General features: G+C 41.1%; 1 protein-coding gene across 4 annotated transcripts in view; it reads right to left on the reverse strand.

Moving 5' to 3' along the window:
* The window catches only part of Mapk9 (mitogen-activated protein kinase 9), a 39,556-nt gene that overhangs the window by 19,170 nt on the left and 3,875 nt on the right, over window positions 1-16,511 (reverse strand). For all 4 annotated transcript variants that reach the window (XM_029483417.2, XM_021175404.2, XM_021175406.2 and 1 more), the window contains exons 2-4: window positions 12,780-12,949; window positions 3,577-3,706; window positions 214-272 (exon numbers count right to left, since the gene is read on the reverse strand). In XM_029483417.2, the coding sequence (XP_029339277.1) occupies window positions 214-272; window positions 3,577-3,706; window positions 12,780-12,901 (311 nt within the window). In that variant the 5' untranslated portion in view covers window positions 12,902-12,949. The remainder of the gene's footprint in view (window positions 1-213; window positions 273-3,576; window positions 3,707-12,779; window positions 12,950-16,511) is intronic.

Below are 16,511 nucleotides of genomic sequence, written 5' to 3' on the forward strand. Positions count from 1 at the left end.
TTTCCGGTGTTTTTGGAATCAGAATGCTAGGACTTATATACTACAGCTCTCTGAGTCCTCAGGCTCACAGCCTTAGATTAAAAGCAACACTGCAGGCATCCTTGTTCTTTGGCACTGCAGCACCCTAGGGTCCCGAGCTTGCAAATGGCCTGTGATTTCTAAATATAAGTCACTAAGTTTCTAAATTTTCAATCTGATGCAAAAGATACTTACACATCTTGAAATTCTTCTAGCGTTTTTTGTGGTGTGAACACATTTAACAAGCTAATTATCTGAAAAGAGAAAATTAATTATACTTTAGTATGTCAGATTGAGTATAAAAATTGGAGTGTACACGGAAATGTATTAAAGGTAGAAAAATGATTGCAGAATCCAATATTTATCATTACTATGGTTGTTGCCAAAGTATTCTAGTGCAGAGCTTTGGAATATTTAACCACCAACTGAGAGTAAGATGTGCTCTTAATAGAATCACTCACATGACCCTAGTAACTTAAATCAGTACTATGGAATTTAAATATACGTAAAATATAAAAATAACGGTTGGAAAAGCACTATGCTAGGGGCTGGAGAGATGGCTCAGTGGTTAAGAGCACTGACTGCTCTTCCAGAGGTCCTGAGCTAAATTCCCAGCAACCACATGGTGGGCTCATAACCATCTATAATGAGATCTGGTGCCTTCTGCTAGCCTGCAGTATGCATGCAAGTAGAACGAGATATATATATATGATATCTTAAGTATCTATGCTATGCTAGCATAGTTTCCACTATGCTAACTGGAAACTCAAATACTATATGTAACTTTCTGAAAAGTTTTTAAATAAGAAGGCTGAGCTTGTACTTTATGGTGATGAATATGAGGTCTCATAGCCTTATATTCCCTTACGGGGCTAAGCAGCCAATCTTACTGCTTGCTCCTTGTGGCCTCTGTGCTTACAAACCATGTGTTTCAAACACACACCCTCAGTCATCTCACATGAACAAGAGAAAGGGGAATTACTCATCAGATAGAAGGGGTAACTAGCAAGAATGGAAAGGAAACTGTATCTACCTTCAGTCTTGGGAAACAAAATGGATAAAGTCTAAAATTCTAAAATATAAAGCAGAGAAGAATATGGGCAAATATTCTATTTTCTGGTGTAACAAAAATATTTTAAACATGATAGGAAACCTAGGATATTTAACTACATTAAAACAAAGCCAAAATTAAACAAAAAATCAGCATACTAGAGCAACATATGAGGTCAAATGGGAAAGGGGGAGAAACAGTTGAAGCTGGACATGGGTGGCATTTCTATAACTTTAGGACTTACGAGGCTGAGGCAGGAGATTGAAAGTTTAAGGACAGCCTCAGAGTTCAAGGTTAGCCTGGGCTACATAGCAAAATCCCCAAATGAAAAGGGTTAATAACTTTGATATGTGAAATCACCTACAAGTGATTTTAAAAAGATACCAAATAGTGTAAGATAAAAGTAAAGCCACAACCATGAAAAGCAAATTTTCCATGAATAAACAGTTGGGGCTCAGTGAAGACTTAAGTTCAGACTCCTGGCCCCCACGCAAATGTCAATGGGAATGGTGGCCCACCTGTATTTTCAGGGCTCAGAAGATGGAGACAGGGGATCACTAGGGCAAGCTGGGTAGCTAGACTAGCCAAATTAGCAAGCTCTAGGTTCAACTGAGACATCGTGCCTCAGTATATAAGGTGGGGAGTAATTCATAAAGACGCCTCCAGCTTTCACATGTGCACCCAGACCTGCACATACAGGCATGCTCACACATGTACAGATTTGTACACACATGCACACACGTCCCATAAACATATGAAAAGAAATTCAACCTCACAGATTAAGATTATTTGTCATATAGCAGACTGGCAAAAAGAAAAGCAAAACCAGTATGAGCTGGTGAATGTGGAGTAAGATGTGCCCTCAGAAGCCCCCCATCAAGCAGAGCTGACAGTGCGCCCTGACGTCAGCTTGTCAGCGTGTATGAAAACCGGGGTTAGGCTGATTGTTTGACTAGCAATAACCTGCCTGGGTATGTATACCATGTTGTATGAAGAGGGCATTCATTACACCATGGCTTCTAACAGAAAAAGCAAAACTGGAAATAGTCTACCCAACAAAATTATGTGTATCTCAGTTTGCTTTCCACGGCTGTTATAAAACACTGTAACCAGACCTGGGGAAGACAGGGCTTATTGGCTTATGGTTTATAATCTATCAGGAAGGAAAGTCAGGGCAGAAACTCAAGCAAGGAACCTGGAGGCAGGAACTGAAGCTGAGGCCATGGAGGAACATAGCTTATGGCTTGCTCACCTTGTTTTTTAAACACAATCTAGGAGCACTGGGCCCTCCCACATCAATCACAGACTTGCCTATAAGCCAGTATGATGAAGGCATTTTCACAGTTGAGCGTCCCTTCCCCAGGTGACACTAGCTTGTGTCAAGTTGACAAAAAAACGAAAACAAAAAAAAACAAACCAACAACAAAAAAAACAACCCAGCACAATTTGTTAACTAATTATTATATATCTGTATATACAACCACTTAAAATGTTTTACAGTTGTGTCTATTAAAGTGTATGAAATTTATCAACATTCCTCTTGGTATAAAAAGAGGAATAATAGCATACTTGGTCTTATTTATACATATGTAAATATACATAAGCAAGCATGCTTACTAAAATGTTCACACTTGTGACTGGTGGCTGAAGGTCCCAGGGATTTTTGCTTTCTAACTTATACTACCTGAATTTTTAAAAATAATAAGCATGTCTTTGTAAACTGACAAAATTGAAGAGTAAAATAAAACAAACATTGAACCAATTAAAACCAATTCAAAAGCAAACCAAGTGGAGGAGAGGGTATGGCTCAGAGGCAGAGTGCTTGCCTTGTGTACATAAGATGTTGGATTCAATCCCCAGCTTCCCCCCAAATTACAAAAATACAATGTGACAAAAGAAGAAACTGATCTTCGTGGCATACTCAATGTCACCACACAGAGAGGCCTAGCACAAGTATTGAGACGAAGGGGACATAAACTGTTTAGTATAATCATCTAAAACTGGAGACAGATGTCACAGACTGATCTCTTTCAGGGGATGGGGGGTAAAGGCACTGTCACAAACTGATAACCGATAACTGACCTGCATCAGATCCCACATAGAACCTCTCTCCCAAAGAGAACCAATTGTGGTCAGGGTCAGGGTTAGGTGATAGGGTTAAGGTTAGGGTTAGAGGTCAGGGTTGGTTATTAGGTAAGGGTCAGGGTCAAGGTTAGGGATTACTGTTAGGGTTAGGGTGATTCTGGCAGGTTATTCTCAGGGTTAGGGTTAGCTGTTAGGGTTGGGGTAGGGTTGGTATCAAGATTAGGCTCATCTGGAAGCTTGTCCTCTCACATCCACAGTGAGCAGTGGCATTCCCCCCCCCCCCCAATAACTAGATGTAATAAAGAATATTTTTTAATTTTTGAAAAAAATGTAATCTATTTTATAGTTTCTCTCCTCATCAGCCAATCTTCAGTCTGGTCACACCACTAACATCAAAGCACATGAAGAGCACCATGACTTACGTTTTTATGATTGACACACTTTAAGAGGACGAGTTCACGGTAGGCTCTCTTAGCGTGCGTTTGGTTCTGAAAAGGACGACTTAACTTCTTGACAGCCACATTTATCCCAAGAACTGTATCAAAAGCAGCACTATAATTAGGAAATATAATAAACAGCCTATTAAAATGGCTTTTGAAAATAGCAATGGAGAAATACATTTGATGTACTGTCTTTCACAGAGAATAGCAAGGCAAGGAGAAATGTTTCTGCTCTTCCCCAATCAAGCTTTATGTACATCCAGAAAGTGACGTGGCCGGGCTGGCCGGGCTAATCCCTCCCCAGAGGCACCATGCTTTTTGGCTACAGCTAGAGAGGGATTCAGCAATTCTTCCTACTTATAATTTTCAGTTAGCTACGATTAGCAGGTTCAGAACCAGGTAATTTAATCCAAAGCACAAAACTCAGGTCAAGGCATGAAATTTTCCATTTAACACATCAAGAAATTTAAAACTTCCTTGTTATCACTGATTAAAATGTCAGTATATTCTGGAAATGCCATAGTTGAGCTCATGGAAAGAATTTAATAAACCTGTTTTGACTGATTATGCTTTCCCAGGCCAAAGACTCTGAAAGGAAACAGAAGCCCAAGTCTCAGCTCACGGTAAATTACCAAGCTACAAAATCCCAATGTAAGCACTTGCTATATATAAAATCGTGCAGGGCGTGATGCGGCCTTGTATGGTATGAGTAAGACCTAAAGCTCCAGTTTCCAGTGCTCACATCCCTTCATGGAATTCAGTGTTACCTTTTCCCCAGAGACTAGCTATGGAGAGCGAGAGGCATGATGACATGTTTTAGGGTTTCCAGCTAACAACACAGTGTCGTCATGCAGAGGTCTTCTGATGGCTCAACAGGGGCTCAGGACTGCTACATACAACCTGGGAGCCCAGGCATCTCCTTAAACACCGCTTCTGTGAGTTTATTCTATTTGTAATATTGTTTATCTTTATTCCTTTCTGTTAATTCTTTCTGCTCAATAACTCTAATGTAATTAGACCCGTTTTTAACTTAGACTGTCCATTGTGGAACTGTCTAAGGAAAACCATTGCATTTATTACATTTATATGGATATGTATATACACAAATCATAGGTGAGCCCACATGCTCAAAGGCAAGTTCATTACTCATATTAATATATGGTATAAAGATCTATTGTAAAATAAATCATTAATAAACCTGGGTGCATGTGTACACTTGTGTGTATGTGTTTCTTGGATTCACCTCTCTGATCTCAAAAGATTCTGTCTGAATTTTTAGACAAACAAGAATAATGACTGAGTTCAAGGGCTACACAGAATAACACGGTGTCTTCAGTTAATAACACTACTACTGTACTGTGTAATTTTTTTTTTCTTTTCTTTATTTTCTTTTTCTTCTTTGAGTCAAGTACTCCCGAAACTTACTATGTAAATCAGGTTGGCCTTGAATTCACAGGTATCTGCTTGCCCCTGACTCTGGAGTATTGGGATTAAAGGTGGACAACTGCCTTACCCAGCTTATACTGTGTTCTTTAAAATTGCTAAAAAAGTAGATGTTACATGTTCTCACTGCAGAAAACATGTAAGAAAAATGTATATGTAAATTAGCTGAATTTAGCTACTTTATACTGTATATGTATTTGAAGCACTCTATGTATGTGTGTATGTATATGCATGTGTTTCTCTCTGTTCTTTCTGTGTGTATTTATGCATATATATTTATGTGTTTCTCTTTTGTGTGTGTGTGTGTGTATGTATGTGTGTGTGTATGTATGTATGTACTGGCTAGTTTTTTACCAACTTGATAAGCTGGAGTCATTTTGCTAGAAGGAATTGAGTGAATGCCCTCACCAGACTGCAGAGCTTTTTCTTGATTAGGGACTATGTGGGAAGCCCAGCTCATGTGGGTGGTACTACCACTGGGTAGTTGGTTCTAGATGGTATAAGAAAACAGACTGAACAAGCCAGGAGGAGCAAGTCAGTACGCAGCCCTCCCCGTGGCCTCTGCTTCAGTTCCTGCCTCCAGGTTCCTGCCCTGGCATCCCTGCACTAAAGCTGTCAGATGAATAAACCCTTTCTTCCTCTCCTCATGTTTTAGATTCTGGTGTTTTATCACAGCAATAGAAACCTAACTAAGGCGATAAAATACATACACCTTTATCAATAAAACCTTTTTTGATGTACAAAATTAGTCAAATGAGCTAATTCTAAACATATGGAGACAAGCTCCTCTACTCCTGCCTGTCCCAGCTCCAGAACAACTCTTACCTCAAAGGGACAGACACTGCCTAGTGTGAAACTGAGGGTTTAGCCACCTCCTTGGCTCCTCCCCACCCTCACAGCCTTATTTGATGGTAGTCAGGGTTTCCTCTGTAAGTGGGTTGCTAATGCACTTTACCTTGCTCTTCCCCAATAACATAAGGTGACGAGTACACTTTCCCCTGCTCTATCTCTTTATCCTCCTCTTCCTCCAAACCTTTTGTCTTAAACAGTCGTGCTTGCTAGCATCTTCAGTTTAAACTGACAGTCAGGCCTCTGTGCTGTTTCCCCCAGCTGTCTATAAACACTGACAACCATCCGGAAAGTGCATGTGCTCACGTAAATATTACTAGTTGCAGAGCTGAAATTATACTTCACTTCCCAAAGATCACACAATCCTTGCTGCCAATCATACACACAAAATTAGAATGTCTGCTATATGGAGGCAAGTAGGTTCTCCATCCTCCCAGCTTATCAAGTGTTTGAACACTCCGTGCCTTTGTTTCTAAGCAGACCACACCTCTTTCTATACTTCCCTCCACAAGGTTCTAATAAACATCTTTTTCCTTAGAGATGTCTTCCAAAGCCCACCACCAGTACCGTGTTCTCCCACTCAGACTTCTACACTTAGAATTGACCCACCCCGTTTTTGAAGACATCTCAAAGTCTACTTCACAGAACTCATCCTCCATCTGGCCTCTTGTATTACAAGCTCTTGTGTTGTCTCATTGTTGGAGTGCTTCCTTAAGGAATGTCCCCAGACAACTAAATGATCTTACTTTGCCTTCGGCTTTGATAGTCTGTCTTTTAAGCTGAAAATCAATTTCCTCACCGAACACTAAGGCCACTGCTCTACTGCTCCCAGCTTCAGTGCTGTTTAGTGGGGAGGGAGGCTGATATCTGAGAATCACTCTTTTGTTTTTTTGTTTCTCTGCTCAATGATATATAACAAAAAGCCATGCTCTATTGGAGCCTCCAAATGTCCCCTTAACAATCCCTCCCAATTGTTATCATTGTCCATGCGTCTGTTTTTTTGTTTTTGTTTTTTTGTTTGTTTGTTTTGAGACAGGATCTTTCTACATAGCCCTTGCTGTCTTGGAACTCATTGTGTAGACCAGGCTGGCCCCAAACTTACAGAGATTCTCTTGTTTCTGCTTCCCAAGTGCTGGGATTAAAGGTGTGCACCACTAACATTGGCCTAACTTCTGGCTTTAAGACAGTCACTTTCTTGCTCTCACAAACTCAACATGTTACACATAACTCTATCTCTTATTTTTGCCTATGACCTTTCACTCAACAGTGCATTTATAACTCACCCACGAATCTGAGTACTAGAATTCACTCTGTCATTGCTATAATATTCCTTTGTGTGACTGTCACTTGCTGCTCTCACTCAGTTATTTTCACTTTTCAAGTAATGACAAGAATCACTGCCATCGACATGTATGTGCATGGCTGCAGTCCTTTAAGCCTGCCTCTCATACATGCAGAGAGCTAAGTGGGAGCGCACAGATTCTACTTTAGCAGATAAGACCAGACTCTCTTCCGACGTACTTCCATCAGTGACTGTGTCTATCAGCAGTGTGCCCAGAGTGCATGCCTAGGAGTTGTATGTGAACGTTTTCACCAACATTTGCATCATGAACTTACTTTTTACCCTTTGGCCTGAATGTATTTCATCATGTACATAAGAACATTGTTTTAATTTGCATTCTCTGATGAAGAATGACCATCAGGTAATCAATGTGAGCAATTTTAGACCACTAATTTTATGGTAATGTATTATGGAATAAAACATTAACACATCATCTCTTCTGTATTCCTACTCTTTGGTCTCTGCGGCTTCATTAGGAGTATTTTATTTTCTGCTGATGTATTTTCCACATTGCTAATTCTCTCTTCAGTTACAACTAATATTTGCAAACATGTTTTTTAGATTTGTAATTCAATTACCATAGCTTTCACTTTCACGTCAAATTTCCACTTAGTTCTCCTTTTAAAAGTTCTTGTTATTCCACCAAAGCTTTCATCTTGTCTTTTACCATCTTGAACATATCACCACAGCGATTTAAAATTTTGGATCTCATGATGCTGGGATCTTCTGTTGATCTGATCCTTTTGTCCTATCTCCCTGGGTACCTAGCTATTTTTTATTGTGTTGGACCTGCATTTATAAAGCTGCTCTAGAAGGAATCTGAAATCCAGGGCAATGCTATCCTTCTTCAGAATTTATATTTGCTTCTACTGGGCACACGGGGCATGAACAGTTTAGACTCGCCACTGTATAAGTTCAACGGGTGGATGATAACTGGATGGGGGCTGTGCCTCACTCGAGTTAACCCCATTACTTTTAGGGTATGGCCTTTCAGTGGCACCAAAACAAAGCAGAGGTTACCCAGGCCCTATCAGAGAGCCCCAGGACCTAATTCCTATTCTCTAGCCACAGGACAGTTCAAGCAGTCTCTCTCAGAATTTAAATGACCAAGAAACAGGTAAGCCTCAAATGATGGGTTTCCTATGCTAGGTTTGCTTGGTGTAATATTGATTCTTCAGCATCTTATTAGCCCTGTAAGGACAAATGCTGGGCATGGAGGACAGTGAGCACTCTGGTGGGAACTGGACTGTCTCACAGATGTGTTTTAACGTTCCTGGCTTTAGCCTCCTCCCCATCTTATCTTCATTTTCTGTATTGTGATATATACATTTCCCACCCCCCGGAGTTCTGTGGTTCAAGGCCCTTTCCTGTTTCACACAGCCCCTCTGCTCACTCCCTTCCTCTGCAGTGTTATCTGGACCAAGACCCCAACTTATTTTAATGTTGCAGAAATTTATTAGAACTTTTTCATTCACTAGTGATTGTAATTCTCTTTTGTTTAGCTCTTTGATTTAACACCTTGAATCAAAAGTTTCAAGCCATTATTTTAGAGGTGAAAATGTAAACACTCATTAAGACACAGTAGGCTGCCCAAGGTCACAAAGAATTTGGGTCAAAGATCTGTACTGGGCTCAGAACTCAAGTCTCCTATCTCACAGACATTCACATCAACAGCCTCCTTATCAAAGACATATTATTCTGGACATTATTTATGGTTTGTTTATATTTATAAAGGAAAATAAGAAAATGTACAGCCAGACCAATGTTCATGCTCACAGAAAGCATTAGGGTACTCCTTACCTTAACAGTAACTGTTACTCTAGGAACTGCCAAACCCAATATTAAAGACTAAAGAGAAGGGGTAAGCAAGTCACAGAACCACAGATTTACATTTGGGGCTGAACACCTTGGGGTTTTAGAAGGAGAAAGGGAAAGCATACACTACATCTTGAGTAAACAGTATTATATATAATTTAGTTGGCATTTATACTCTAAAACGGTAACATTAGAAAACCGATTTCCTAATAAGCTTTACTACCATCTTCTAAGGAACAAAAACAGAAACAAATCAAATAGGTCCAAAACTGTAAACACAATTTGGAACATGAAGGGAGGGAGGGCCTGGGAGCCTCTCAGCAAGGAGGCTTGCAGAGCACACCCGAAGCCCCGAGTCTGATGCCTAACAGTGCAAACAAAAGCAAAAATAAAACTAAGGTCAGAATATTTTATCTTGGCCCCAGCTCTTTACATGTAAGTCTGTAGGCCATCGGGCCAACCTACACTATGGTTCCTGTGCACAGCTGGCCTTATGTGTCTATCGTGGTCTAATTTAATGGAACTGACTAGTTTGGAAACCACTGACTGGTGCTAACACATTTTACTTCTCAGAGTTGTAGAAACACACTTGCCTCTACATTAACTTCTAGTGCTGTTCTTGTGGCTACTGAATGGCCATGTGTTACTGATTTAAAACAACATACATTTATTATCTATCTTCTGGAGTTCAGAAGTCCAAAACGAGTCCTAAGGGGCTAACAGTAAGGTCAACTCAGCTGTGACCCTCATGAAGGCTCTGGGAAGAATCCATTTCCTTCCTTTTCCCAACTTCTAGAAGCGTCCTGCATCCCTGCCCCACAGCACTCCACAGTCTATGGTCACACCTCCCACACCTCCTTCTCTGACCGGGACAGTCCCGACTTCTTTTGTAAGAGCACTCCCACTTACATTGGCCCACCAGGCCAATCCTCCCACCTCCAGGTCATTGCTTTGTTGCTTTGGTTTTTAGATGGCGTTCTATCAATGGTGTCCATGAACTCACTATGTAACCCAGTTTGGCCTGCTGCTTACAGTAATCCTCCTACTTGGATGTTAAGATCATCAATATAATCAGGTCTGCAAAATTCATTTTGCCCTGTAAGGTCACACATTCATAGGATTCCAGGGTTAGGATATGGCTCTATCTGAGGAAACTGTATTCTGCCCATCACACACCCTAAAGGTTCACTGGTAGATATTTTAAAAGTATGATGCTGACAAAAAGAAGCTCTGGACCATCAACAGCAAAAAGACCGGATCTTAACAATCTAAGACAGAAAATCCAGAGCCTATTGTCTTTGTTTTTTGTTTTTTCGAGACAGGGTTTCTCAAACTTTTTTGGTTTGCTTTATAGGAATGTGCCATTACCAGATCACCCTCCTATCCTATCTGATACCAAAGGATAAATACAAAAGTAGAAAGGAGGAGGGGAGAGGTGCAATCACTTCTGAAGTTTTACTTTCCTATGTTAGAACTTAAGGTGGGAGGATACTATAAAACTGTCAGTTACCATTACAAAATTAAAGTGTGTGTATGTATATATATGTATACACATACATACACACACACATATATATATGCATATATGCATACACGAGCATATATATGTATGGAAGCATGTGTGTACATATGTATGTATATGTACACAGGTATGTATGGGTATATCTGTGTATGTATGCATATGTATTCAAGTATATATATAAACATATATAAGTATGTACACATGAATATATATACATGTGCACAAATTCATGTATGTATATTTAAATACATATAACATACATATGAATACATGTTTCTGTTTGGTGCTGGCCAGAAACTCAGGTACTTTCACATGCTAGACAAGTGCTCTACCATTGAGCTTCCTCTCTAGCCCTACACAGTTCTTGAATATAATCAGTGTCCTATGGAGATGAATATAATTTATTGAGAGATTCTAAAGAGGAATTTAATGAATATTGATTTATTCATCATTATGAAGACCCTGAACAGAGTCCTGGTCATATAAAAAGTATCAGTGATTCAAAGTCATCAAGCATTAACTAAGTGAATTAAAGTCCCAAGACACCAACAACTGTTTTACACCTAAACCTTCCCTCAGAAGCCATGGGAGACAAAAGTCAGTGAGCCTTCCTTGTCCTCAGCTGCACTACATATACAGAGAGGGCCACGGAGGAGCTCATGGTTGTATCATATACACTATTCACTTCACTAAAGTCAACGCCCACAAAGTAACTCCTGCTCCCCTTCGGCAATCCTCTTATCAAATTATTAATTCCAAATAAGAAAGGTTACAAATCAAGCGAATATATAATATTCTTTATATAATTTTCTATCATGGTGCTCAGACTGCTAGATTTTGGAGAATTTCAGATTTCAGATTTTGGGCTTACAGATGCCTATCAGTAAACACAAATACTGAAAAATGTGATAAAAGTCTAAACTCAAAAATACTCTGCCCCTGAGCAGTTGAGAGAAAGGACATTCTATCTGCACTAAAGCACGTTTGCACTGTTAAGGCCCCGTGCACACAGCTGGCACACTGTGCACACACTCTTTCATGTAGCACCTCCTCTTTCCTCAGTCTCTCCTCTGAGCCTCCTAATCCGCAATCCCGAGCACCAGGGCCCCGGCTGCCCTCACTGAGGAAAAGAGCAGGTCTCCCTGATCAGAGTCTGCAGCGGAGTCTCAGCTGAACCCACTGATGACGCTAGGCTCAGTGTCGTCACAGGAAACCAAAGCTCTCCTCCCAGAATGCCTGGGAGAGTTCTTTCATTTTCAATTCTCTTGGCCTACCAGCTATAAACATGAAATGTTTTTATCTTATCACAGTATTTTATTTATATGTTTTGGGTTTTGAGACAGGGTTTTTCTATGTAGCCCTGGTTGTCCTGGATGCACTTTGTAGTCCAGGTTGGCCTTGAACTCACAGAGATCACCTGCCTTTGCCTCCCAAGTACTGGGATTAAAGACACGAACCACCACACCCGGCAATCACCAGCAATCGCAATTTCTTTTAAAGACAAAAAACAATCTTGTTGATTAGCAGGGGGGAAAAAAAGCTTTGTCCAGAAAACTACAGACTAAAAAGTTTGGGAGGTGCTGACAACAGAGTTCTAGAAAACACGCGAGAAACGTTACCTTTGTCTGGCCAGTGATGTCGCAGCAGCTGACTGTCTTACCATGCAAGAGCCTAAGGTTCAGGGTCAGACTAATGGTTCTGACGTCCTGGGCTGGACACATAGTTGAAGAGAGACACCAAAGAAGAGACGGCCAGCCCAACCCCTCACACAGCATCCCTTCCTGGTTAATCCATGGTGTGATAATGACACTGCCTGGCCTCATCCTGCCATTGAATGGCAAGGCACTGCAATGATGGCGCCTGGAAATGAACAGGAGTGATTGGGAATAAAAGGAGGAGGGGGGAGAAGGTGGCCATGATGAAGAAATGAATAAAACGCCAAATTCCGGTTACACCAATCATTCTGATATCATAATGGCAAGGCAAATGAAAAGATAACAAACAAATAAATCAATAAAGCCAACAACAGAGCAAATGAAAAATTGAGTTTGTATCCTACACATGACTGTATATAACTACAGCAAGGACTGATTTAGTTTAGCTCAAATTCTACAAGGGAGATTATTTTTTTAATCAGTGCTACTAAAGTCTTACTCAGTAGTTTCACTTGTTACTAAAGGCTTCGTCTATGCTATTAGAACAGCCCAGACTTACCAAACAATTCCTTGGGCTCCAGAGCCGATCGGTTTCAGTTGCTGGTAACGTTTTAGAACAGTGAAAGTTGAGTCCGCCACCTGCACACTGTAAAACTGACCATCGATTTTACTGTCACTCATGATGTAGTGTCATACAGGATCCTAAGGGCTGCTGCCTTCGTCAGACCCCTGAGGAGAGAGAGAATCAGAGTGAGCTGATGAGCTTGTATGCATGCGCATACAGATAGATTGTATGCATACAGATTATATACATAGTGGTTCTGATCTGCTGGGGCTTCAGATGGCATGGTCAAAATGGGAAAATCAGCTTGGCCATGCTCTCCATTTAAGCAAGGGGTATATACCCCCCTCCACTCCAAAACGACATTTCAGTAGTATAAGATCATGAAAAGATGAAAAGAACGAATTAAAACAAATATTTTCTAACATTTATTTATTTTATGCACCTGGGTGCTTTGTCTGAATGCTTGTGTGTGTGCCTGAACAGCTGTGAGCTGGGAATGGAACTTGGGTCCTCTGGGACAGCAGTCAGTGCTCTCAACCTCTCTAGCCCTGAAAGGAAGGGATTTTTGAGATGCACAAAGGCCACATCTTTAAAGGACTGGGTTATAATAAAATATCTTGGGGCTGCGACACAGCTCAGTAGCCGAGTGCTAGCAAGCACAAGACAGTGAGTTCATATTAAAAACAGGAGTGGGGTTGCGGGTGGGGATAGAGCCACCTCTGGAGAAAAGAATTCACACATTCTTCCCAGCCACGGCGAGATTACTATGTCACTAATGCATCTCATCCACTTCCCTCTTGTGCGATCAGCTTATGTCTAGACGTCTCGGCCACAGATGGGGGCATTGTTTTGGATTGATTGATTCTAGAACTTCTAGAGATAAGTGGAATAGTCCTCTAAGTGTATGGGTTCAGGTTCAAGTGATAAACCACAGATTGAGAGCCATATGCCTTTTACCAGTATTAGAGACACTGGTATGAGCTGTGTAACCTACAGATGGGCCTGTTTCATGAAAGTGACCAGACCTGGCCTTCATTCCCACAGCTCTTTGCTATGGCTGCTCACATTCCATAGCTGGACTAGTACAATACTAGGCTAGCTGCCTTGAACTTGGGGATTAGAGCTAATAGACTAGGCTCAAGGATTATATAATTTCATCACAAGATTTAAAATCATTCTAAAATGAAAATAAAGTTATCTTGTTAGGCAAGAAGAAAGTCAACTAAGAAGCCCCTAAACACTCCTCCTGTTACACATGGGCTGAGGAGAACAAGATAAAGAGCCGCCCGCCCTTCCCCCACGCACAAGACAACCTGAGAAAACATGTAAGTTAGCTACTAACGGATTTATTCAGTTGGAATGTCATTTTAGGTAGAAGGACCGGCTTGTTTTGTAAGCTGGAAGTACAAGCACTCCTCAAGCAACCGCATTAGCCACACTGCTCTGTCACTGTCACAGTCCAACACAGGGCTCCATCCAAGCCACTTCTACAGACTTGGCAGCACACTCAGCTGGGGCTATAAAGGTGTTTATAGGTCTGTCTTTTCCCTAGGCCACGAGCTTCTTCTCAAAAAGTAGGGAGATACAAGCTGGGCAGGAAACTCGGTGGTAGAGTGCTTGCCTGGCATGAGACCCTGGGTTCACTCCAGAGCAGGTCAGGGAGCACAGAAGGGAGTAGAACAGTGCCCAGAGACTGTCATTAAAGGAAGGCTTCACAGAGGCAAGGCCTGTCCTCACGTTTGCTCACATGACCGACAAAGACACGTGTGAATATTGGTGAGAACTGTAAGGTGGCCAATCATACAAGTAATAGCTAATACTGTACATGCATGTGAATCCTAACCCAGAAATTACAGGCCCAGAAATATATTGGGTGCATATATGTGTGTAATATTCAAAGATATCTGTACAAGAATGGAAAATAGCTAACCAGCAAGACTGTAAACAACTCAAAACATAAAGTACAATGAAGCCATTAAACACAATACAGGGTCTGTGCGTACTGGCGTGGAAAGCTATCTAAGATACAAAAAGGAAATAAAGTAACTTGAATAAAATTCACATAATAAATGTCAATCTGTGTTCAAGGACTATACACGCACAACACATACAAAGGTGAGCATACATGTGCACACACACACACACACACACACACACACTCCAGACTACACACCAGCAAGAACAGAGAAATGGGACGTGAGAAACATTCCTCTTCCCATTAGAATTTTCTGTTCTGTTTTTAACCTCATATATTTACATTAAAAAAACTAAACAAAAAAATTCAATTAAAACGAAATGTTATAAAATGGCCTTGTGTCACCGGCAGGGAGGGTGGGTTGAGACAGATGACTGGAGAGAGGAGAACAGCTCAGGTTCTAGGAGACACATTTCAGATTCTCTCAAGTAACCTATGAGGGGTGCACTATCATCCAACAAAAAGGAAGAAGCTGAGGTTTGGGGGAGTAAGGCGCTGCCCAAATTCCCAGTGCGGCCCAGCACTGAGCTGAGGTGTGTCTCACCACAGCATCCTCCTTCCTCCTAACACACCAGTCCCACATCTCTGAATAGTGTGGGATATAAAGTATTGTCTGAGGGCCACACCAGAGCGACACAGGCATCCCTCACCTGCACACTTTTTCTCAGAGGAAGACTGAGTGATTCACACCCAATTAACCCTTTAATCACACTGAAATTTCAAATGCACAATTTAAATGGACTGTTGCTATGGCTAAATGCAAGTCTTAGTCACCCTGTTACAAAACATGATCCTGACATTTTTCTCATAAAGTTCTCATTAGCCTATGTTAATTCTCACGGGAAAAAAAACCTAGCTTATGGCAATTTAACTGCCCCATGCTTGGGACTGAGCTGAAGGACTCTCACATGCTAAGCAAATGCTCTACCACTGGGTGACATCACTATCAACAATTTCCTGACTTGATGCTGCGTTGCAGTTAGGCAAAGGTATCCATTTGATATTTAAGAGCCTTGGAGCAGCCTTGCAGGGCCTCCTTTCTGAAGTTCTGTTCATTTATTACAGTATGTACTCGATACAAAACATGGTGTTCACCTCAACACTTAATGCCTGGCAAATTTTTCCCTGCTAGCCCTGTTTTCAGGTACCAAGCCCCTTAGCTGAGAGCTATCTGCCCACATAAGGACCAGCCACAGATGCTCAGAACAGTTCTGTTACAGATCAAAACTAGAAATAGCACAAATATCCATGGCTACACACCTAGACTGTGGAATATTAGTCAGCACTGAAAAAGCTGCAGCACTGATTTGGTAGCTCTCCACATTCATGAATTCTCAAGTTTTTAAATTCAACCAACCATAGGTAGGAAGTGTTCAGTAAGAGCAACTGTTCTAAGGAATTGTTAGGCAGAAGCATGGAATCCTATTTGCCACTGCATAGCCAGGGATTATGCTTGGTGGAAGCTGGTGAGTTAGGCAGCTACAAAGGGGCAGTAGGGGAGACCGTGGGGATGGTAAGATGTTTCTGTATCCTGTGGTGGCAATGGTGGTTCAGGAATCTGCACATGATAAAACAATACTGAACTGTACACATACTGTAGCCATGCCTAACTTCCTGTTATGATTCTGTGCTAGAGTTATATAAATATACAATCGATGGAGAAAACTGGGTAAAAAATAGATGGGGTTTTGCAGCTTCTTGAAGATCTGTAATTGTTCCACAATAAGAAAATTTAAAAAAGAGATCTGGTG

The sequence above is a fragment of the Mus caroli genome, unplaced genomic scaffold, assembly GCF_978045245.1.
Source record: "Mus caroli unplaced genomic scaffold, Mus_caroli_1 scaffold_13, whole genome shotgun sequence".
In the NCBI taxonomy this organism is placed as follows: Eukaryota; Metazoa; Chordata; class Mammalia; order Rodentia; family Muridae; genus Mus; species Mus caroli.